This window comes from Scardinius erythrophthalmus (assembly GCF_964197995.2).
Source record: "Scardinius erythrophthalmus genome assembly, chromosome: 2".
NCBI classification, from domain to species: Eukaryota; Metazoa; Chordata; class Actinopteri; order Cypriniformes; family Leuciscidae; genus Scardinius; species Scardinius erythrophthalmus.
This window is the reverse complement of record NC_138222.1, coordinates 47,153,010-47,172,061: the sequence shown is the minus strand read 5'-3', so window position 1 is coordinate 47,172,061 and position 19,052 is coordinate 47,153,010. Positions and strand designations below refer to the sequence as shown.

At 36.3% G+C, this 19,052-nt stretch overlaps 2 protein-coding genes across 11 annotated transcripts in view; one reads left to right on the top strand and one right to left on the bottom strand.

Annotated features, from left to right (window-relative positions):
- Nucleotides 1-7,381, bottom strand: part of dysf (dysferlin, limb girdle muscular dystrophy 2B (autosomal recessive)) — an 84,720-nt gene extending 77,339 nt beyond the window's left edge. For 5 of the 10 annotated variants that reach the window (XM_081359313.1, XM_081359315.1, XM_081359319.1 and 2 more), the window contains exon 1: nucleotides 4,451-4,876. In XM_081359313.1, coding sequence (XP_081215439.1) covers nucleotides 4,451-4,544 — 94 coding nt within the window. In that variant the 5' untranslated portion in view covers nucleotides 4,545-4,876. Of the gene's footprint in view, nucleotides 1-4,450; nucleotides 4,878-7,005 lie in introns of those variants that run through there. The other 5 variants (XM_081359317.1, XM_081359322.1, XM_081359314.1 and 2 more) reach the window with 2 other exon arrangements.
- A 5,394-nt stretch (nucleotides 7,382-12,775) lies between these two features.
- LOC308686129 (zinc finger protein RFP-like) lies at nucleotides 12,776-18,461 on the top strand. The gene is made up of 7 exons (XM_081358518.1): nucleotides 12,776-12,800; nucleotides 13,317-13,903; nucleotides 14,461-14,556; nucleotides 14,714-14,947; nucleotides 15,028-15,178; nucleotides 17,034-17,420; nucleotides 17,511-18,461. The coding sequence occupies exons 2-7, from the start codon at nucleotides 13,325-13,327 to the stop codon at nucleotides 18,077-18,079; spliced, it is 2,016 nt and encodes a 671-aa protein (XP_081214644.1). The 5' UTR covers nucleotides 12,776-12,800; nucleotides 13,317-13,324; the 3' UTR covers nucleotides 18,080-18,461.
- The last annotated feature ends 591 nt before the right edge of the window (nucleotides 18,462-19,052 follow it).

Here is a 19,052-nt window from a genome sequence, read left to right as displayed (position 1 = left end):
CTTTTCAAAATGTATGTGTGATGCGTCAATTTAAAATGCCTACGTCATTAAAGATATCTTAAATAGTATTTAGACTAGTAAAAACGTATTTAGAGATTTCTCAAATTGAATTTCTTACTAGAGTAACTTGCAGATATCTCTAATAATCATTCTGACTTGTCAAATTATAATTATGACTCTTCAAAATACAACTGTAACTATTTAAAATATATTTATGGATAGACTATAATTTTATATGCCAATTCCGCCTGCTAGAGTGTGAGCACTCTGTGGACAGCGTGAAAAAGGTTTCTATTCACAACGTTGCATTGCCATTGCCAATTACAGACATGTTTGTTGAGCGTATGAACGCAATGGCCAATCATAGGTGTTTTTTAAGGTACACTATGTAGCGGTTAAAAAACAAAACTGCATGTATTTTGCGGAAGAACATTATTTTGGTTTTGCTTCGGGTCTGCGTGACTGTGCAGATGAATATGATTATCCTACTGCTCATAAAGCATTCACTAGGCTTAAGAGATGTAACCAGCTTAGATGCAGGATCTCAAGCTGACTAGCTGAAGATGTTGCTGCAGCTACACACATTAACAGACATCTTCCTTGAAAATAAATTCCAGCACAGCGCTACAACAATCCATAATGAAATGACCCTTCACAGTAATACCAGTCCGTTCTCATCCTAGGGCGTCATATATTGACGCTTTTGACATTTCGTAGACATCGAACGCACATGGCACCCTTTAGCGTCAATATGAGACGCAGATAGAAATGGGCCAGAAGGCGCCTCCTAGCGGTCTAACCCTAACCCTACACTAGACCTAAACCTACCCATAACCGAACAAAGCTCTGTGCGTGTCATATTGACGCTAAAGGGTGCCATGTGCGTTCGATGTCGACGAAATGTCAAAAGCGTCAGTATATGACGCCCAAGGATGAGAATGCGTTGGTAATACTTACAATGAACTCTGTTAGAGAGCTACATATGGCAATTTATCTGTTCAATAAAATAACTTATTCAACTGCTGAGTTACAAAAACTCCATCTCCATGTCACTTTTACAACATTTCAAATCCCTGTTCTCACCATCTCCGAAAAGCCAAGCTAATGTTGATTCTTGGTTTATTATTCATGTGTTTGTTTTTTTAAATGGGTGATTCCCTAGAGGTTCGAGATTTAGTGTGCTAACCAACGCCACTCCTACACCATACAAGCATCGAAGTAGCCAGAGCAACTTTTCTCTATTTACGGATATGAGAAACCATCCCGTTAGGTCTAAAATATAAACGCTTATAATGGACTTACCATGGTAAATCAGGGTAAGACAAAAACACGTTTTGGAAGAAGGATTGATGATGTATTCACATTTTGGTTAATTTTGAACAAAAAAGTTACATAGTGCGCCTTTAAGTTAGTCATAATCTGTTAAAAAAAAAAGTCAGAATAGATCCGTGCATTGTGTCTTGCGGTGTATTGAACAAGACCTGCCACTTGTTCTATTACCTGGAATTTGTTTTTCCTTTTGTTTTTCTATTTAATACTTCTTTTTTTATTTGATCTTTTTAAAGCAATTTTTACTTATTTAAACGATATTTAAAGGCTACATGCTAATGTTTTATATCATTTACTTATGAATAGCATTTAGAATCAAACATTTTCATTTATTTCATATTTTTCATTTTCAAGTAAGAACAGTATTAAACTAAAATAGTTACAATAGTGTTACCAAATTGGCACAGAGAACTGTAAAATTTTAGGGGTATTGGTACTGACTGAATTGTTGGTATTGTGACAACACTAGTTTGTATTAAACACAATCTAGATCTCATTTCTAGATGCAGAAGATACTGATACCATTTCAGCACTGCCAATAGTCTACATTTCTCTGTACAAAGTTTCATTCTGTATCTCTCTCTCTCTCTCTCTCTCTCTTGCGCAGTCTGCATATATTGTTGCTTACTCAGAGCTCAAACTAAGGACTCTGGCAGTTGGACCAGGAGGATGATTTGCTTCTGTGATGTCTATAAATGGAGATGGTATTTGATACCGTGCCTGAGGATAAAAACACTTACTGCAGCTACTTTTATGTCTTCCATCCCCTCTCCCTAACATTCACACAGACCGGAAGACACACTGTATACACAAACAAATAATTAAGAAAACACAAGATTGTTCTGATTACAGTGCAATCAGACCAGTTAGTAAATTGGCAGCAGTCTGAAACTAAAACCTAAAGATGCATATCTATACAATTATTCGAACAAAGTAAATGGAAAAACAAATAATAAAAAGGTGTGGCCGCGAAATGTGTTACAGCCACAAGCCCTAAAGTAGTGACCTACTAGTTGTTCAACTCAGAATAAAGGTCAGAACACCTTATTTTCCTTCAATTGTTTGGTGTCATTGTTTATAGAGTGGATAGAGTGACTCAGTATCTGTTTCTGACAGAATGAGGGGAAGCCTTTACATCACATGAAAAAGAGGTGGAAAAAGAGATGACCCACAGTAATGATACAGAGAGGAAGTTCTCAAGCTTAATGAATTTAATGAAGTTTAATGAATCTTTCTAACAAAATTTAAATAAATGTAATGAACAAAAAATGAATAAAGTAACAAGAGAATGAATGAGCAAACAAACAAATGAACAAATCAGTGTTAAAGCGTTAGTTCACAAAACATCTTTTTAATTCTGCCAATAATTGCTTACCCTCATGTCATTCCAAATCCATAAGACATTTTTATCTTCCGAACACAAATGAATATCTTTTTAATGAAATCTGAGAGTTTTCTGTCCCTCAGTTGACAGCAACTACCACTTTCAAGCCCCAGAAAGGTAGTAAAGACATCATTAAAGAAATCGATATGACTGCAGTAGTTTAACCTCAGTTATATGAAGCGACATGAATGCTTTGTTTGCGCAAAAAAACAACAATTTACTACTTTATTCACAAAATATTTATCTGCAACGTGTTCACGAGAGCACCACGACATGTGTAGTTGCATAGGCTGTCAATGGAGGGTCAGAAAGCTCTCAGATTTTATCGAAAACATCTAAATGTGTGTTCTGAAGATGAACAAATGTCTTAAGAGTTTGGAATGACATGAGGCTGAGTAATTAATGACATTTTTTTTTTTACTTGTTAACTAGAACAAAAGTATTAAAATAGTTTTTGTTAATTGAAATAAGGTTTACATAAAAGAAAAAATATAAATATTAGATGAAAAACTTAAATGACAAACAAATTAACTGAAATAATAGTAAGTTTTAGAAATTACCAACACTGAAATAAATATAAGGCTAAATAGAAATATATATATTTTTAAAAGACAAATGTGCATAGCAAATTTGCTAAAACTTAAAAAAATATTTAAAATATGAATGAACACTATAATATTTAAATAATGCTAAAATAACACACGAATGAATGAATGAATATATAGCCAGATATAACCAAATTAGTGCTGCAACTATACAGCTCTCTTTGTAAAAACCAAAAGGATATATCTCTCACAAGTATATCCAAATGAAAGTCAGAAAATCTGTTTTCATGATATTGACGAAAACTGTTTCCGAAGATAATGATCACCAATGATCTGCTAAATAACACAGGCAGGAACTGCATTGTTTCTCTGAGCATCCTGCAAAAGCACATCAGAAAAGAAATAAATGAAGTCATACTCAAAACAAAACCTCAACTTTATTAACTTAATATTTATCAACTTAATTATACTCGTCATTTTGTTGTTTTGTAGTAATTGAGAATCAAATGGGATCACGATATAAGAAAGAAAGTGAAGAAATGATTTTGTTGCTATGGCAACTCGGAATACAAAAACACTTCAAGCTCATCAATCCCACACACAAACGCATGTTCCTGTACATCCCTGTGCTGGAACAGGAAGCATGGAACAATGAGAGGAACTGCCACTCAGTTTGCAAGGTAGTCTAAAACCAGTGCCTGTCACATTCATTCATTCATTCAACACAAGAACTTATAAAATCATTAACAGAGCTCAGATTTATCCAGAAATCTTTAAGAATATCTAGCATTTTCCAGTGATATAATAACATCACTCTGCTATTGACTGTAATGATCTATTGATCTATCAAGAGTAAAGTTATCATTTGTCATATATTTGTCAGAGATCTGCTATGTCTACCTCTCAACAAATGTCAGAATGACCTGTCAAAAAGGTCCTTCTAACTCTAACATGAAATTATTTAATCATTCATTGTGTAAAATAGTAATATTTTTAGTAAAGGGGAACACTACCAAAGTTCTGCTCTCATGTTTCTTTTCCAGTTTGAAATTACAATTCCTGATAATTTGACATAAGCATCCACAAGTAGCATCCATCAACCCAAAAGAGTCTCAAAGACCGAAATCTGAAGATCTTACTTTTTCATGCACTCAAAAAGCCTGTCAATCATATTTTTGGTGTCAATTCTTACCTCTGAATGTGACGCTAGCAAGTGGATCGCTATGCCTCTCCCCCTTTTCTACATTTCTCAGGTTGGTCGCCCTCTGTAGCAAACACCTCAACATGCTGCGTTGATGCCCAAACTCTCCAACAAGAAACAGGCCAAACTAGCATCAGACCACAGAAGAGGGACAGATCCCGGCAGGATCCCCGCAAAGGTTTCTCTGAAGATAAACGCGTCCAGTGATCTTTAGGTCCAAAGCTGAAGATGAGCGTGATGTCCAGAATAGAATGTATCAGAGGTTGTAAAAGCCCACCACTATCCTGAGAAAATCAATTTCTGCCTCCGTCTTTGATAAGGCGTCAATATCTGAATTGATAAATGAGTTTCACAATCTTCCCTTACAAGCACTTCTTAAGTGTGTACACAGAGACTGTCATGTAGGAACGTAGCGTACTCTGGACCACACTTTCCTCTCCAGTGACCCTGCCCATAACTCAAGAGGAAATTTAAACATTTCCTGCAGCTAGTTCTTCTCTCTCCTTATTTACATTTTCCCTCTTACTATATTACTTTTACTTGTATATAGAAACCTTAAAGAATATAAAATCTTTATAAAATGCAGTGAACATCTTGTAACAATTAGTGTAAGCAAAGGAATTTGCGGATTTAAATGTTACATGTAGCGCCTACATCGATATACTAAAATCCACTCATTTAGGCACTTGCGCACATCAGTTTATCATAGAGAGTTCTTATATTATGTCAGTCTGTTATACTTCAAGAGTTTCTATGGTCTCTGTGTAGGCTTGATAATGGTTAGCTGACATTTCCAGTCGAGGAGCACCACCTACTGCCATGACACAGTCAGACTGAACTGCCATGACTGCTCGTTTTGTTTTTATGTTAAAATACTTTCAACTATCCTTAATATGTAGAAACAACTAGAAGTTGATTTGGCTGAAAAAAAAAAGAATACTTTGGCACTAAATATAGAGCCTCTTAACCAGCCTGACACAGCAAAAGTGGCTCGGCCAATTGCTTGAGTCTGGAGTGACTCTGCATTTGACCGACCAATCGCAGATGGAGGGAATGTTCACGAAAGTGAGGTCTTATTTTTGCAAAACATTTTGGTTATGCTAGCCTACACACTTGACTTTACCATTTAGCTTATAAACCATCCACAAAAAATGGATTGAGATGTTATGCTAAATTTACACAGCAAAGGTGGCACTTCTGACTTCTGATCTTTCCACAGACTTTTTAATGCTGCTCAGAGGTGGCATAAATGCATTTACACAGCAAAAACTGTTTACTTTCATAATAGATGTTGAGATGGGTCAGAGAAATCATAATTTAGTCTGACATTGCAACTAACTTGCAATTTTGAGCAGGCATATACCAGCCTTAACTATAGGCTGTGTATAGATATATGAATGAATTACAGGAGATTTAGTCAAAACATGGGTCATTATTATCTAGATTTCTGTATTTGAATTGACAGATCTTCCAAAACCTCAGCAATAAAAGATGCAGTAACAAAACAGCTCGGATCAAATCAGTAAAACGAACACACTCTCATTATAGTTATTCTAAAACACACCACTGAATGGATGAAATGAAAGGTAATGCTCTATTGATCTGATATGGTGGTTCACAGTAGCACTTTAACATAGCCATCTCTGATTGTGCCTGCTGGTATATGATTGCCTCATGACTACAACAACGACAAGCCTTCTATTGAGCAAACAAGCTGCATTCCCCAAGAAACACAGAGGGTATAACCCCCTTAGGGGAATGGACTCCTACTCGTGTCTGTGAGGGGGGAGATAAATAACATTTGGTGCTCAAGAAACTTTCTTATAATTATCAATGTTGAAAACAGCTGTGCTGGTAAATATTTTTGAGGAAACCATATTACATCATCTTTATTATTATCGTCTTTACTGTCACTTTTGATCAATTTAATGCATGCTTGCTGAATAAAAGTATTGATTTCTTTTTCTTTCTTTTTTTTAAATGGTAGTGTATATAGTAGTAGTATAGTGTATAGAGTAGTGTGGTAGTGTATGTGTGTGTGTGTGTGTGTGTGTGTGTTTGTCTTAATATTAAATGGTATCATCTTAATATATTTACAAAAAAAGATAAAGAAATCAAAAGAAACCATCCAACAGAACACCTGGCTGACACAAGAGGAGCCTCTCTGGCCTGTCTTATGAATTATGGGCCCCTAAAAGATTTGAACGTAAAGCAAACAGGAGCCCCACATTGAACCAAACTGTGATGACATAGCATCTCTTAGAAACACAGAGCAGCGCTGCAGCACTCATTCAGACACACATATTCCGAGTGCAACAGGACACCCATAAACATACACGAGAGAGAGAGAGAGAGAGAGAGAGAGAGAGAGAGAGACTGCAACTGCTTTTCCAATAATAGCCTGCTTGATGGAATGTCGAAAGTAGGAAGACTGACAACAAGGCAGTGAAAGAGAATGATTGTGATTGTGCAGAAAAGAAAGTGCCAGTCTAAGCAAACATATTTGATATAATACCCTTCCTCATTTACCCTGGTCTGGCTCCTACCTTCATAAGTGACGGTGCAGTAGGCATCGCTGATGTCCTCATCATGCGTCAGCACATTCTCTGCGCACAGGATAAACACACGCAGCATGGGTGGACAGTAGTTACTCCAGGTTCCACTACTAGTAACACTTGAGAATCACAGTACAGCGCACTGTGGTCCCGCACAGAGATGGACCACTGGGGGTGTTTTAGGATCTTAAATAAGTCCCAAAAGAATCAATTTCACTCCACGACTAGAAAATGAAAATAGATGAAGAGAGTAGAGAGAGGAAAGAAAGAAAAGCTCTGCTACAAACTGTGCATAGGACAGCAGTCTGATGGGACTGTAGCTGGTGTAGTTGCTGCCCCTCTTCCTGGCAGCTTGCACACACTCACACACACTGGCTCTAATGCCCCCGAGTCTGACTCATACACACTCTGTCCTTTCAATCACAGACTGCAGCTCCTCTTAAAGGCACAGGATGCTTTTGGTCAGCACCTGTTAAAGCAACTGTGACTCAAAAGTTTTGGGAAGTTCACTTCTCCTGCTGTCTATGTCTCAAGTAAACCTCTCCTTTAGAAAACAACGAAGATCTCATTATAAATAGATTTTAACATTAATAACAATGCCATTAGGCCAATAAATTATTGTTCACTATACAAAATATTTATAAGATTGTATACTTAAAATTTAAGTCATGCAAGCAAAAATGGTTTGACAGTGCCAATGGCCAAAAACATCCACCCAAAAGTTTGCCATTTTCCTGACACTATTAAGAATGTGTGATTCCAATTTAAATGATTGAGTTTGAGTATATTAACATTTCTTACAAACACGAAGCCATCCATCCATTCTGCTTGTCCTCTGTAGGGCCATGGGAAACATTAAGACATTATTTCTAAGACAATACTACATTAGTGTCGCGACTCAGTCTTAAAGTTATTTAGCATTCATTTTTATTATTTTAAAAGCATTAAATCGCACTGGTCAATGTCCTATAGAATACCTGGGTTTATGGCTATGTACTGTACACTGTAAGATAAATATTATTTTCTTATGTGTATTCGATCAATGCCACATGATCAATTTTGTTAATCTTACATGAGTTCCATAGATTACGTAACTTTTAAATCATGAAAAGATATGCGTTTTTGACGTATATACATGTGTGTGTAAAACAGTATTTTTATTGTGTGTATTGAAAACAGATTTTCTACCTTTATAGTTTATTAAGATATGCTTCTGATAGAGGGATTATGGAAGGAGGACAAAAGTAATGGTTTAAAAAAAAGTGTTAACTGTTTAAGAAAGTAAGCGGACGAACTGAAGATTAATTGTCGCTGCCCAACAGAGTTTATGACATACATGTAAGGGTTAGATTTGACTGATAAATATGGAAATGTTGTAAGTTATCTGAGGCCTTACATTTAAATACTTATCAGTTCAAATCTAACCCTTACATGTACAGTATGTCATAACCCCTGTTGGTCAGTGATCTGCTTGAAACCTACAGTTCAAATACTGAGCACAGGCCTCCTCAATTCCATCACTTGGTAGAACTAGACTCAGATATATTGTCCTTTTTATCTCTTTTCACGTTCTCTCCCTCTCTGATGTTACAAGTTTGATCTACAAATGCTGTGAGAAGCAACTTGCAAATAATGCCTCTTTCTGCAGTCAAGGTCAGTAGGCCTGGGGAGAGTCTAGGGAATCAGATAAAATGTTTCCAAATAAAAATGTATTTACGTATGTCAGGTGGGCATATTATGTAATGATGAGGAAGACCAATGTGGATGAAGATGAACCGGAAAGTGTACATCTATGATAAAAGGAAGTAGTAGGCGTTATGATAATCTGTTCATTTGTTTATCAAATCATTTTTGAAAGTCTTTGTTCAATGATAACTGAATATGTATGATTTTACTGAATAAATACTCTGTTTTGCTTAGAGCTCATTTTGTAGCTTTCTGAGATATGTTTGGGTTGTAAGAGAGACTACCCTGGATAGCGATTTCAGACAAATACATTTTATTTGTAAACCATAACAACATTCTGGCATCTTGTGTGTTCGGTATCCGCTCTTTTTGACCCAAGAAATATTGCAGTGAATTTTAACTAAACCACCGTCAATAGAGGCATTGTGTTTTGTATTGGAAGGCTGCTTTGTAATCGGCGTGAAACTGAAGTTGTGATAGTGTTCTATTCCCTATTGTGACGTACTGTATATCCATGTGAAACGGCTTCTCGAACAAGATAAAATGTAGGGCAGGACTTGACTTTGTTTACTGGGAATTGATTGGATCGTTATTTTGTTATGGTTTGCTATTGCTGTGATGTCATGTGAGTGACGGGTTGTCCCGCCCTCACACCAGTAAACACATCATCAGAATGTGCTTTTTGCTTTTTGCTCCATCTTACGCTCGTCTATACAGTATAATGGCAGTGAATAGCTTCCAATGCGACTTTTGCTATATATTCCAAGTGTTTTGGGGGTGTATAGGGTTTCGTGAAAAACAAACCAAAATTGAATGAATATTTTAATGAAAATCCTGACCTTGGCTGCTGGTCTTCTGTGCAGTTCACTCCAACTTGCCCATTAAAAACAAACTGTGACATGAAATACAATGCTTTGAAATCCCAAAAAATGATCCGTGTACTTTCTTCACTGAGGTAAATCTCTCTAGACAGGAACTCTGATTGTCAGCTGGCAATCAGAATGAGATATGAACACGATAACTTCTTGTTGCGACGAGCACAACAAAATGTGAACAAATACCTCAGAGAAAAAAGCACACGGAATGCATTTTATGTCACATTATTATTAGGTTGATTTCTCACAACTTTTTTTCTGGGTGAGTTGGAGTGATCTGCAGCTCTAGAGTCTCATAAATGCGTGCCGTGCACCGAGGACCAAGGTCTTGATTTTCGTTAAATAATAGGCTACAATAAATTTCAGTTTGTTTTTCACCAAATCATATCATACACTCAAAAAAATTATTTTCTTTGTTCAATTTCATTAATTAAAATGAGCATATACGACACAACCCTTCATAGAAATGATTCCAGCTTAATTTCATTAAATGTAATCAATGTAATTTTTAAAAAATTTGGTTTACCAAATTTTTTTTAATTGAGTCAACATGAATATTTTTCGTTCGTCTTAACCGGATGTCACTCAAAAAATGAATTTTGGCCTCTTGTTAAAATAATTAATTCAAATAAGCAAAAGTAACATGATTGTTTAATATTGTCACAACTTAATTTAATTGTGTTCAATCAACCTAATTCATTTGTGTGAAAACTACATGAATCATTGTTGTTGACATCTAACTGGGCAGTGGATCTGTAGTTCCCAGCATGCTTTGCAAGGGACTGCATTAAGAGGGTCAATTTAGGGAAAAAGTGTTATTTTATGTGTTTTTCAGTAAATGGAAAGATGTTGTTAGTTAATGTTAGTGTTTAATGTTCAGTTATGTTAGAAACTTAGAGGACTTTCTGTAATGTTTTTGAATTTTGTGGTTACCATAATGCAGAAGAGTGGTGACTGTGTTTAGGCTGTGGGCTCAGTATTACGCTATTATAATTTATGCAATAAATCTCTAGGTCAGACTGCGGGCACTCAGTATACACTGTGTAAACCTCTCCCGCGGACCTGCATAAGTAATATTATATTACTATGTAAAACATGGTTTTAATTCAATTGAACACTAATATTGTCTATCATTAGAAGTGACCGGATAGAGTCAAATTAACTAAAATTATAATGTTGCTGATTTAAGGCAGGACAAAAACTAAATGTAGTTAACCTGACAAAACTTTATCTAGCAGGAATGATTAAATTTATTTAAATTCATACAACAAGATTACAACAAACTATTTCAAACGAATTTGATTTTGTTGGAAAAATGTAATTCAATTTCGTGGAAAACCTTTCCTTAATTTAATTAAGTTCGTTCAACAGATTATTTTTTTGAGTGATTACACATGGAATATATGACACATATCGCATGGGACCATTCTGTGATCCTTTTGCATCTTTTTAAAACTTGATGCTGGTTGCTATTCAGTGCCATTATATGGACGAGAGCTAGCAGAACTTTTTTTTTTTCTGTGGTCCGAAAACGAAAGAAGGGCATACGACATTAGAACAACACCAGGGTGAGTAAATGACTTAATTTTCATTTTAGGGTCAACTATCCCTTTAAGAGTTTGGTTTTAAGTTAAAACTCCAAGATAGGAACTCTTCCAAAGACTCCCATAGTGGTCAAATAAAAATTGTGAATACAGCCCTGAATCTGAAATGCAGCAAAACGTCTTTAGGAGCATTTCCTCCATTACACCCAGGAGTGTAGGCTACATGCTGCACACCAGTAAAAACCGAAATCCTCAGAACCTCAGAAATCAGATTTATTTTCCGTGTCACTCATTTGTGTGTCTGGGACAGAGTGGTTATTATTACCTTTAAAGTGAAGACATCCCTGATTTTATCCCCAACATTTTTTGTAATGAGTTTCGTAAAAGTTTCATATTGCCACCAACACCAGCAAAGGAATAGTTAAAGGCATAGGTACTCCTGTTGACATTTGGGATCATATGACGTAAAGAGGATTTAGCACACACCTTTACAATAAAGTGAAAGTGAAAATCACCTTAAAAACCTTACCTTTACTGAACTTTAAGTTATTCAATCTTTGGTTTTAAATAGCAGGGACAATCAGTTCTACTATGTATTTTCTTCTTAATAACATAAAGTCAGAGGCAACACTAATACACAGATGAGAGGAATGAGTGTTCATACGAGAAAACACATTGAGCACTTCTGCCAAGCATTGCAGCGTTCATAAAGCTTTTGTTATCTGTTGGTAAATAAACAAAAAATACAAATGTAATCATGTAATCAAAACTCTTTGCTAAAAAATGATTTAACAAGAGCTGGATCAGGAGATCACTGAGCTGAAGAGGAGAAACACTGAGCTGGAGCAGCTCTCACACACTGAAGATCACCTGCACCTACAGGTCAGCGTTCTTTGCGCAGTAATATTCAATGTTCTTTAACCAGAGCAAACCACATGCTTACAGGGATCTCCTCTCACTTGCATTACTGCATCTGCATCTACATCTGCATGCTGCCCTCCACAAGTCAAGTCCTGGACCAACAACAACACCACTAACAACATACTATGTATCTGTACCTAACTGGGGTAAGCCTGAATTAGTCTGAAGACAAGAGCCACTATTGTAGCTTCTCCTACTTGTATTGATTCTATCAATAATGCCAACAGGTTTAAATGCCATTTTCTTTATACAGTATTTATTATAACATAATAATTATAAAAACATAATATAATAACACTTTACATTTTATAATAACTATGTATATATTTCAGTTTCAACTTTTTTTTTAAATTTCCTTTAATAAGGAGTCTGTTTGTTTGAATGCACTTAAAATGAAGCATAATAATTGAGCAGAAATAGACAGACTATTACAAATATTATTTGCAAATAACCAATCAGGTTATACTGTCACACTCTGCAATAATATTCCCAAAAAGATAGCTATAAATAATAAAAGAAGAACAAATTGAATTGGTCTAATCTCAAAATATCCTCAAAGATTTAAGTGACAATCTTATTATAGTCTTTAAGAAAGCATGACAAAGGGACAAGGTGTGTTTGGCAGTATTATGTAAGACTTACAGAAAGAATGAAACCAACCTTTACAGTGAAGTGAAACTGAAACCGACCTGACCTCAACATAAAAACCTGCCGAGTTCTGCTTTCTTCTCCTGAGTCCTGAGAAAACACGAACAGACAGGTGAGATTTCGCAGACCAAACCTTAAAGCGATATATTGTAAAGCAATTATCTTAATGTTACTTATATATTAGATTATACTATATAATTCTTAGGAAGAACAGACCAAGCGCCATGTTTATAGGCTATAGTTAGAACAATTCTTAAATAAATAATCATGTGACATTTGACATGCATCAATTATGTAAATGGATATTTTTTCATAGATTTTACAGAGACTTAGTATGAGTACTGGTATTGAAAAATATGATTTACCTGTTTTTCAGTGGCATTTTACATGCAAGTCAAATTAGATTATGAAGAATTGCCAAATCATACGGTATTTTACCATTAGCACTGTGTTTTAAGCTACACTTATGCTGCCTATATGGCAAAACAGCCAGTGTTCACTGCCTGAACATAGCATTTAAGATCACAGTTCAATGTTTAATCTGGTAACTGCTTTTCTTACTTGTTGTATAATGTAATGATCCTTGATCAGTCCAGTATAGAGCCTCATGGTGTCACTGTTTCTCCAGTAACAGTCATGACTTCCTTCAGCTCATCACTCTCTGATGAGCTGCTCCAGTGCAATATATGTCTGGAGGTGCTCACCGACCCAGTCACCACTTCATGTGGACACAACTTCTGTAACATCTGTATCAAGGCATGCTGGGAGAGTGGACAGCTCTTTATGTGCCCTCTATGTAAGGAAGACTTTGAAAGTAAACCAGAATTGAAGATAAATGCAGCATTTAAAAAGGTTGTTGACCGTTTCAAAGTGCATCAACAGCCAAAGAAACTTCAACACCAAACAAAACATTTTCAACAAATTTTATGTGATGTCTGCTCTGAAAACAAGCAAAGGGCAGTAAAGTCTTGTTTGCATTGTGTAACGTCTTTCTGCGAGACTCACCTTGACCATCACAAAACAGCACCAAGGCTCACAAGGCACAGATTGATCAACCCCGTGGAGAACCTGGAAGATTATATCTGCAGGAAACATGATAAACCACTGGAGATGTTCTGCAGAGATGATCAGACATGTCTGTGTCTGTTTTGCACTGAAACAGAACATAAGACTCATAACGCTGTTCCTATAGAGGAAGAAAGTGAATACAGGAAGGTGAGAAGCTTTAGAGGATATTTTATCATATTTATTCCATTCTACTTAAATGAACTGTTCACACAAAAGTTTATTTACTCATATCATGTCATTCCAACTTCTGTGAAACAGAGCAGCTCTTTTCATTCCAAATCCAGTCAATGCTGATTTATAATGTAAAGACAAAAAGACAAAAAAAGCAGCATAAAATCTGATAAAAGTAGTCCATAAGACTCACATTTTTTAATTATTTCGGAAACCATTCAATAGCTTTGTGAGACATTAGCTGATAATTTTCTCTGCCACAAAGCTCTGAACACGCACATCGATATTACAGGAAAAAATTATACCAGTATTCTTAAATGATGATGGGGGGGGGGGGGGTAAATTACACCAAAAAATTGAAAATGAACCGTACTGTCAAAGTATGAATCAAATAAAGCATAAAGTAAATTAAATTGGTGAAATCCAAAATCACTGAAAATAATATATTCAAAACAGTGAGACAACAGTTCAATGCATATTTACACTTTTTGCATGTACTTCAACATAATATTGCTTTCGGTTTCTGTCCTCAGATTCAACTGGAAAAGACACAGGCAGAAATCAAGGTGATGATCCAGGACAGACATAAGAAGATTAAGGAGTTAAAAAACGTAGTAAAGTCCAACAAGGTTTGTCGTTATAGTGAAGTGACAAGAACAATAATATAAATACAAACTGAATGACATATTATTTGAGTATGATTATCTACTGTATAGAGGTGGTGGAAAGAATGGTTTGGAATTTGACTGTGATTTGACTGTCTAATATTCTTCTCAACATAACCAGAGCACCACAGAGAGAAATAAAGCAAACAAAGTTGAGCTGTTCACTGCTCTGATCCACTCCATTGAGAGATGTCAGTCTGAGGTGTTGGAAGGAATGGAGCAGAAGCAGAACGCAGAAGAGAAGCAGGCTGAAGAGTTTATTAAAGAGCTGGAGCAGGAGATCACTGAGCTGAAGAGAAGAGACACTGAGCTGGAGCAGCTCTCACACACTGAAGATCACCTGCACCTCCTACAGGTCAGTGTCTGTCTCTCTGCTCACAGCACATGACAACACTCCTTATTCTGAAGCAATTCTCCTCTTCTGCATTGCTCCAGGTTTACTCATCTATGTGCAGCCCTCCACAAGTCAAGACCTGGACGAACATCAACATTAACACTGATCTATTGAACGCAGAAAATCTGGAGAAAGCTCTTACTTGCCTCAAGGAAAAAGTCAACAAGGAACTGGAAAAAATCCATGAAATCGGTAAGCATTATGGAGATGAATTTATATATGAACCAGCATTCTCAATCTATTCTGAATCGTAACGGACATGCTTTATCAGGCATGATAAAGAGAGAGAAAGAATTCAAGACTTGGTATTGACTGATATTGACTGACTTGATTCTAATTATCTAAGAGGCTTATCATGTTCAAGTTCTTTAAGAGTAATCACAATTAGCCCACTGAGAGATTCTAAACAAGTATTATAAGTATAAATTGCTATTAAAGGTGCAGTAAGCAGTTTCTGAGAACTGTTGTTGAAAGTGGATTGGACTGAGTGCCATAACAAACTTGTAGCCAATCAGCAGTAGGGGGCATGTCCACTCATATTGGGGGAGGAGAGAGTGAGCAAGAGGGAGATTTGAAGAAAGACTGTAGAAAGAGAGATAGCTGAGAGACATTACAAAAGAGAAAATGTCACAGGAATATCACTGGAAAAAGATGGGTTATGATTAGGCAACTGATTTAGAAATAAGAAATTAGAAAAGCATTCCAGCACTAGAGACACCTAAGTAGGAAGGCCTGAAAATGGACACCAAGGTTGCATTGTTTCTTCTCAATATGTGAGTAACATTGTTTTTTTCTATGTTTCACAGAACCAAAAAATACTGTTGTTGTAATTTTAGCTATATAGTGGCAGGACAGTTTTGAGTGTCACTGGCTACTTTTACATGCAACCAAATAATCTGTTAGTAATTGATGGCTCAATCGGACTGAAAAACCTTCATGTAAATCGATCCAACTGAGCTCAATCCGAATGAAATTTCAATCGGATTGAAAGGGGTGATTTATTCCTTTTCTGATCCAATCGAGAGAAAATGTAAACACTTGATCGGATTGAAAACCGAAACTGAAAGGACTGCGCATGTGCAATGACGCTGAAATAGCGTGATGACGTATGATGCGTGGAACGAGCTGTTTCTTCCTGTTGAATAAAGTGTCATATAAATGAGTGTCCTGTCATTCTAAAAGTCTCCTTTTACTCAGCGTCTGTGAAATGGAGCGCGGGGAGGGATATTTTTACAGTGTTATAAATATAAGCAGCACGGCACAACAGTTCATATGCTCATTGTCTACAAATTATGACCAGAAATGGATAAATTTTAAGTCCGCTGTTTCAAACAAATAAAGAACCAATGTAGGAGAATGGTTATTATGCGCAACCAGCAGGAAACTCTGTATATTCGTGTAGTTTGCGCATGTCAAAAAATCGACTCCAATTTGAAGCTTGAGACATATAAACGTGCACATCAACACCATCATGTTTAGCGTTCATGTAAACACTACGTTCGGATTCATCAATCGGAATGAATTCAGTCCGATTGAAACAAAAGTTGTGCGTGTAAACGTAGCCACTGTTTGTCTGGAGCTGGTGTGCTGCTGGTGACTAACAACCAAGTCTTGCTCGTATACTCTTGTGTACTGTATGTTATTTTTAACATTTTTCATTTTTGCTTTATTTTTCGCGAAGCATTATTTTGCTTCACTTCAGCTATGATAAAAGACATCCACTCTTTCTTTGTGTGTTTGTGCATTTTGGGGGCGGAGCAATGAAAGGGAGGGGTGTGTTTGTTTGGGTTGATTTCAAATATCAACAGTGTTTCTCAGAAATCGCTTGCTACACTTTTAAATGTGACTGCAAGTCAGCTTAAATATATGCTCAGTTTTTTATTCCGGTCAGAATTCTGATTGGCCAGCAACATTATTTATAAACCGCAGCTGTCTAATGGTGTGCTTTGCTCAGTTCTTGATCTAGTGATAAAATAAGGCTTCCGTCTTGTTTACTAATAATACAGTATTAAAACATTTCAGTGAATTTTCACATTTACTTTCACAGCTCAACCTTCTGTTATTCAAGGATTCAACTTCATTCAAGCAACGTCACAACCTTCAGCCAATAGGATATTTGTATTTGGCAGCACTAACACAGATTCTGTTCCCTCACTTCCTTCATGGGTACCTAAAAGTTCTTCAGTGATTGAGAAAAAGAATGCGACGGTTACTCTGAGAACACAGCAGGGCGCCCTGACAGAGATTTCAAAAATGAAAACAAGCAAAATTCAGACAGAGGGCAAAATCTACTTTACTCTAGGTAAAACTACAGACTGCGGCCCTCCCTCAACGAAGATAGTGGAAATGAATAATAAACAAGTGAGGGTCTCACGCTTCGGTGTGGGTACTTCTCCATTGCCAGATCTGAGCTCAATACAGAAACTTTATGCAGGTAAGATATGCTGTAAATATGATTAATAATAGCATGATCTTCAGGGCTGCTTGTAATGCATTCATCACTTTACCTGTCTTTCTCCTGCAGTGGATGTGATTTTGGATCCTAACACAGCTTACCCTAAACTCATCCTGTCTAAAGACGGAAAACAAGTGAGTCATGGTGGATCCTGGACAGATGTTCCCAATAACCCTGAGAGATTTGACTCATCTGCCTGTGTCCTGGGAAAGGATGGGTTTTCCTGTGGGAGATTTTACTTTGAGGTCCAAGTCAGTGATAAGACTGAATGGGATTTAGGTATGGCTCGAGAGTCTGTTAGCAGAAAGGGGAAAATAAGAGTGTGCCCAGAGAATGGACTTTGGTGTATATGGTTAAGGAATGGGGGTGAATATATGGCTAATGAATCCTGTCCTGTTTCCCTATCCATGAAAGACAAGCCCCAGAAGGTGGGGCTGTTTGTGGATTATGAGGAGGGTCTGGTCTCCTTCTACAATGTGGAGACCACGGCTCTTATTTACTCCTTCACTGGTCAGTCTTTTACTGAGAAAATCTATCCATTTTTCAGCCCTTGCAACAAAAGAGGTGATATGAACTCGAAGCCTCTGATTATCCTGAAGTCTAATTATGCATTCTATGTTCCTGAAGAAAATAAGTAATACAACAACATATAAAGTCCATTGTTTAGTGGACACACAATTATTCATTCAAATTTGAGGAATTAGGCTTACTATAATTTATCATTGTAATTACCATAGAACAGGTTGTTAGATAAAAACACACTACTTAAAAGTTGTACTGTTAAATATTGTAATATTATTGTAGTAGTAGCCTATTTAATGGAAATTTGGTATGGTACCACTAGACTTGTATTGTTTTCTTCCTTAGATGAATTGCTTCTTCTTGTTGTTATTCTCCTTTGTGAAAGGAGCTCAATTAATAGCCTAAATGTAAATTTATAAAATGAGGTAATTCCATGTAATTTTTGTTTTTTCTTTTACTTTAAACAAAAATAAATAAAAATAACAGAGCATCATTCTTTACACGTGTGGCCCAGCGGGCACCTTGATATCAATTTAACGTCAAAAGTTAGTCAAGACTTGATCAAGATACTGCATTTCATTTTAAGATCAGTTTGAAAGGCACTGTCTTCCAGTGGTAATTAGTCTCAAGTCTCAAGTCTTATTTATTTATATAGCCCTTTATGCTACATTGTAGGCCAAAGGACTGAACATCCAAGAGGTTGTAAAATAAAATAAAATAAAATAATAAAATACATAAAATACATGACATACAATGACAAAGTCAAGAATTAAAAGCCACAGAATAAAGATACGTTTTAAGACGAGATTTAAAAACCACAACTGAGGATGCAGACCTTACATCAGGAGGAAGTGCATTCCACAGTCTAGGACCAATAACTGAAAAAGCTTGATCCCCTTTTGTTTTTAAGCGAGTTCTCAGTACAAACAATTGAAGACAATTGGAGTACCTTTGTGCTCTGCAAGAGTTCATACGCACCAAGTCCTTAATATATTTCGGGGCCAAATCATGCACAGCTTTATAAACGTACAACAAAACCTTGTACTGTATACGCTGTTTCACAGGGAGCCAATGCAGTCTTTCAAGAAC

What these genes read in the sequence shown, in the direction of transcription:
- LOC308686129 (XM_081358518.1), top strand. Translation starts at nt 13,325, where the DNA reads ATGACTTCCTTCAGCTCATCACTCTCTGATGAGCTGCTCCAGTGCAAT. An exon ending in AAGAAAGTGAATACAGGAAG is followed by an intron (nt 13,904 to 14,460) that starts GTGAGAAGCTTT and finishes TTCTGTCCTCAG; the next exon opens with ATTCAACTGGAAAAGACACA. An exon ending in GGAAAAAATCCATGAAATCG is followed by an intron (nt 15,179 to 17,033) that starts GTAAGCATTATG and finishes TTACTTTCACAG; the next exon opens with CTCAACCTTCTGTTATTCAA.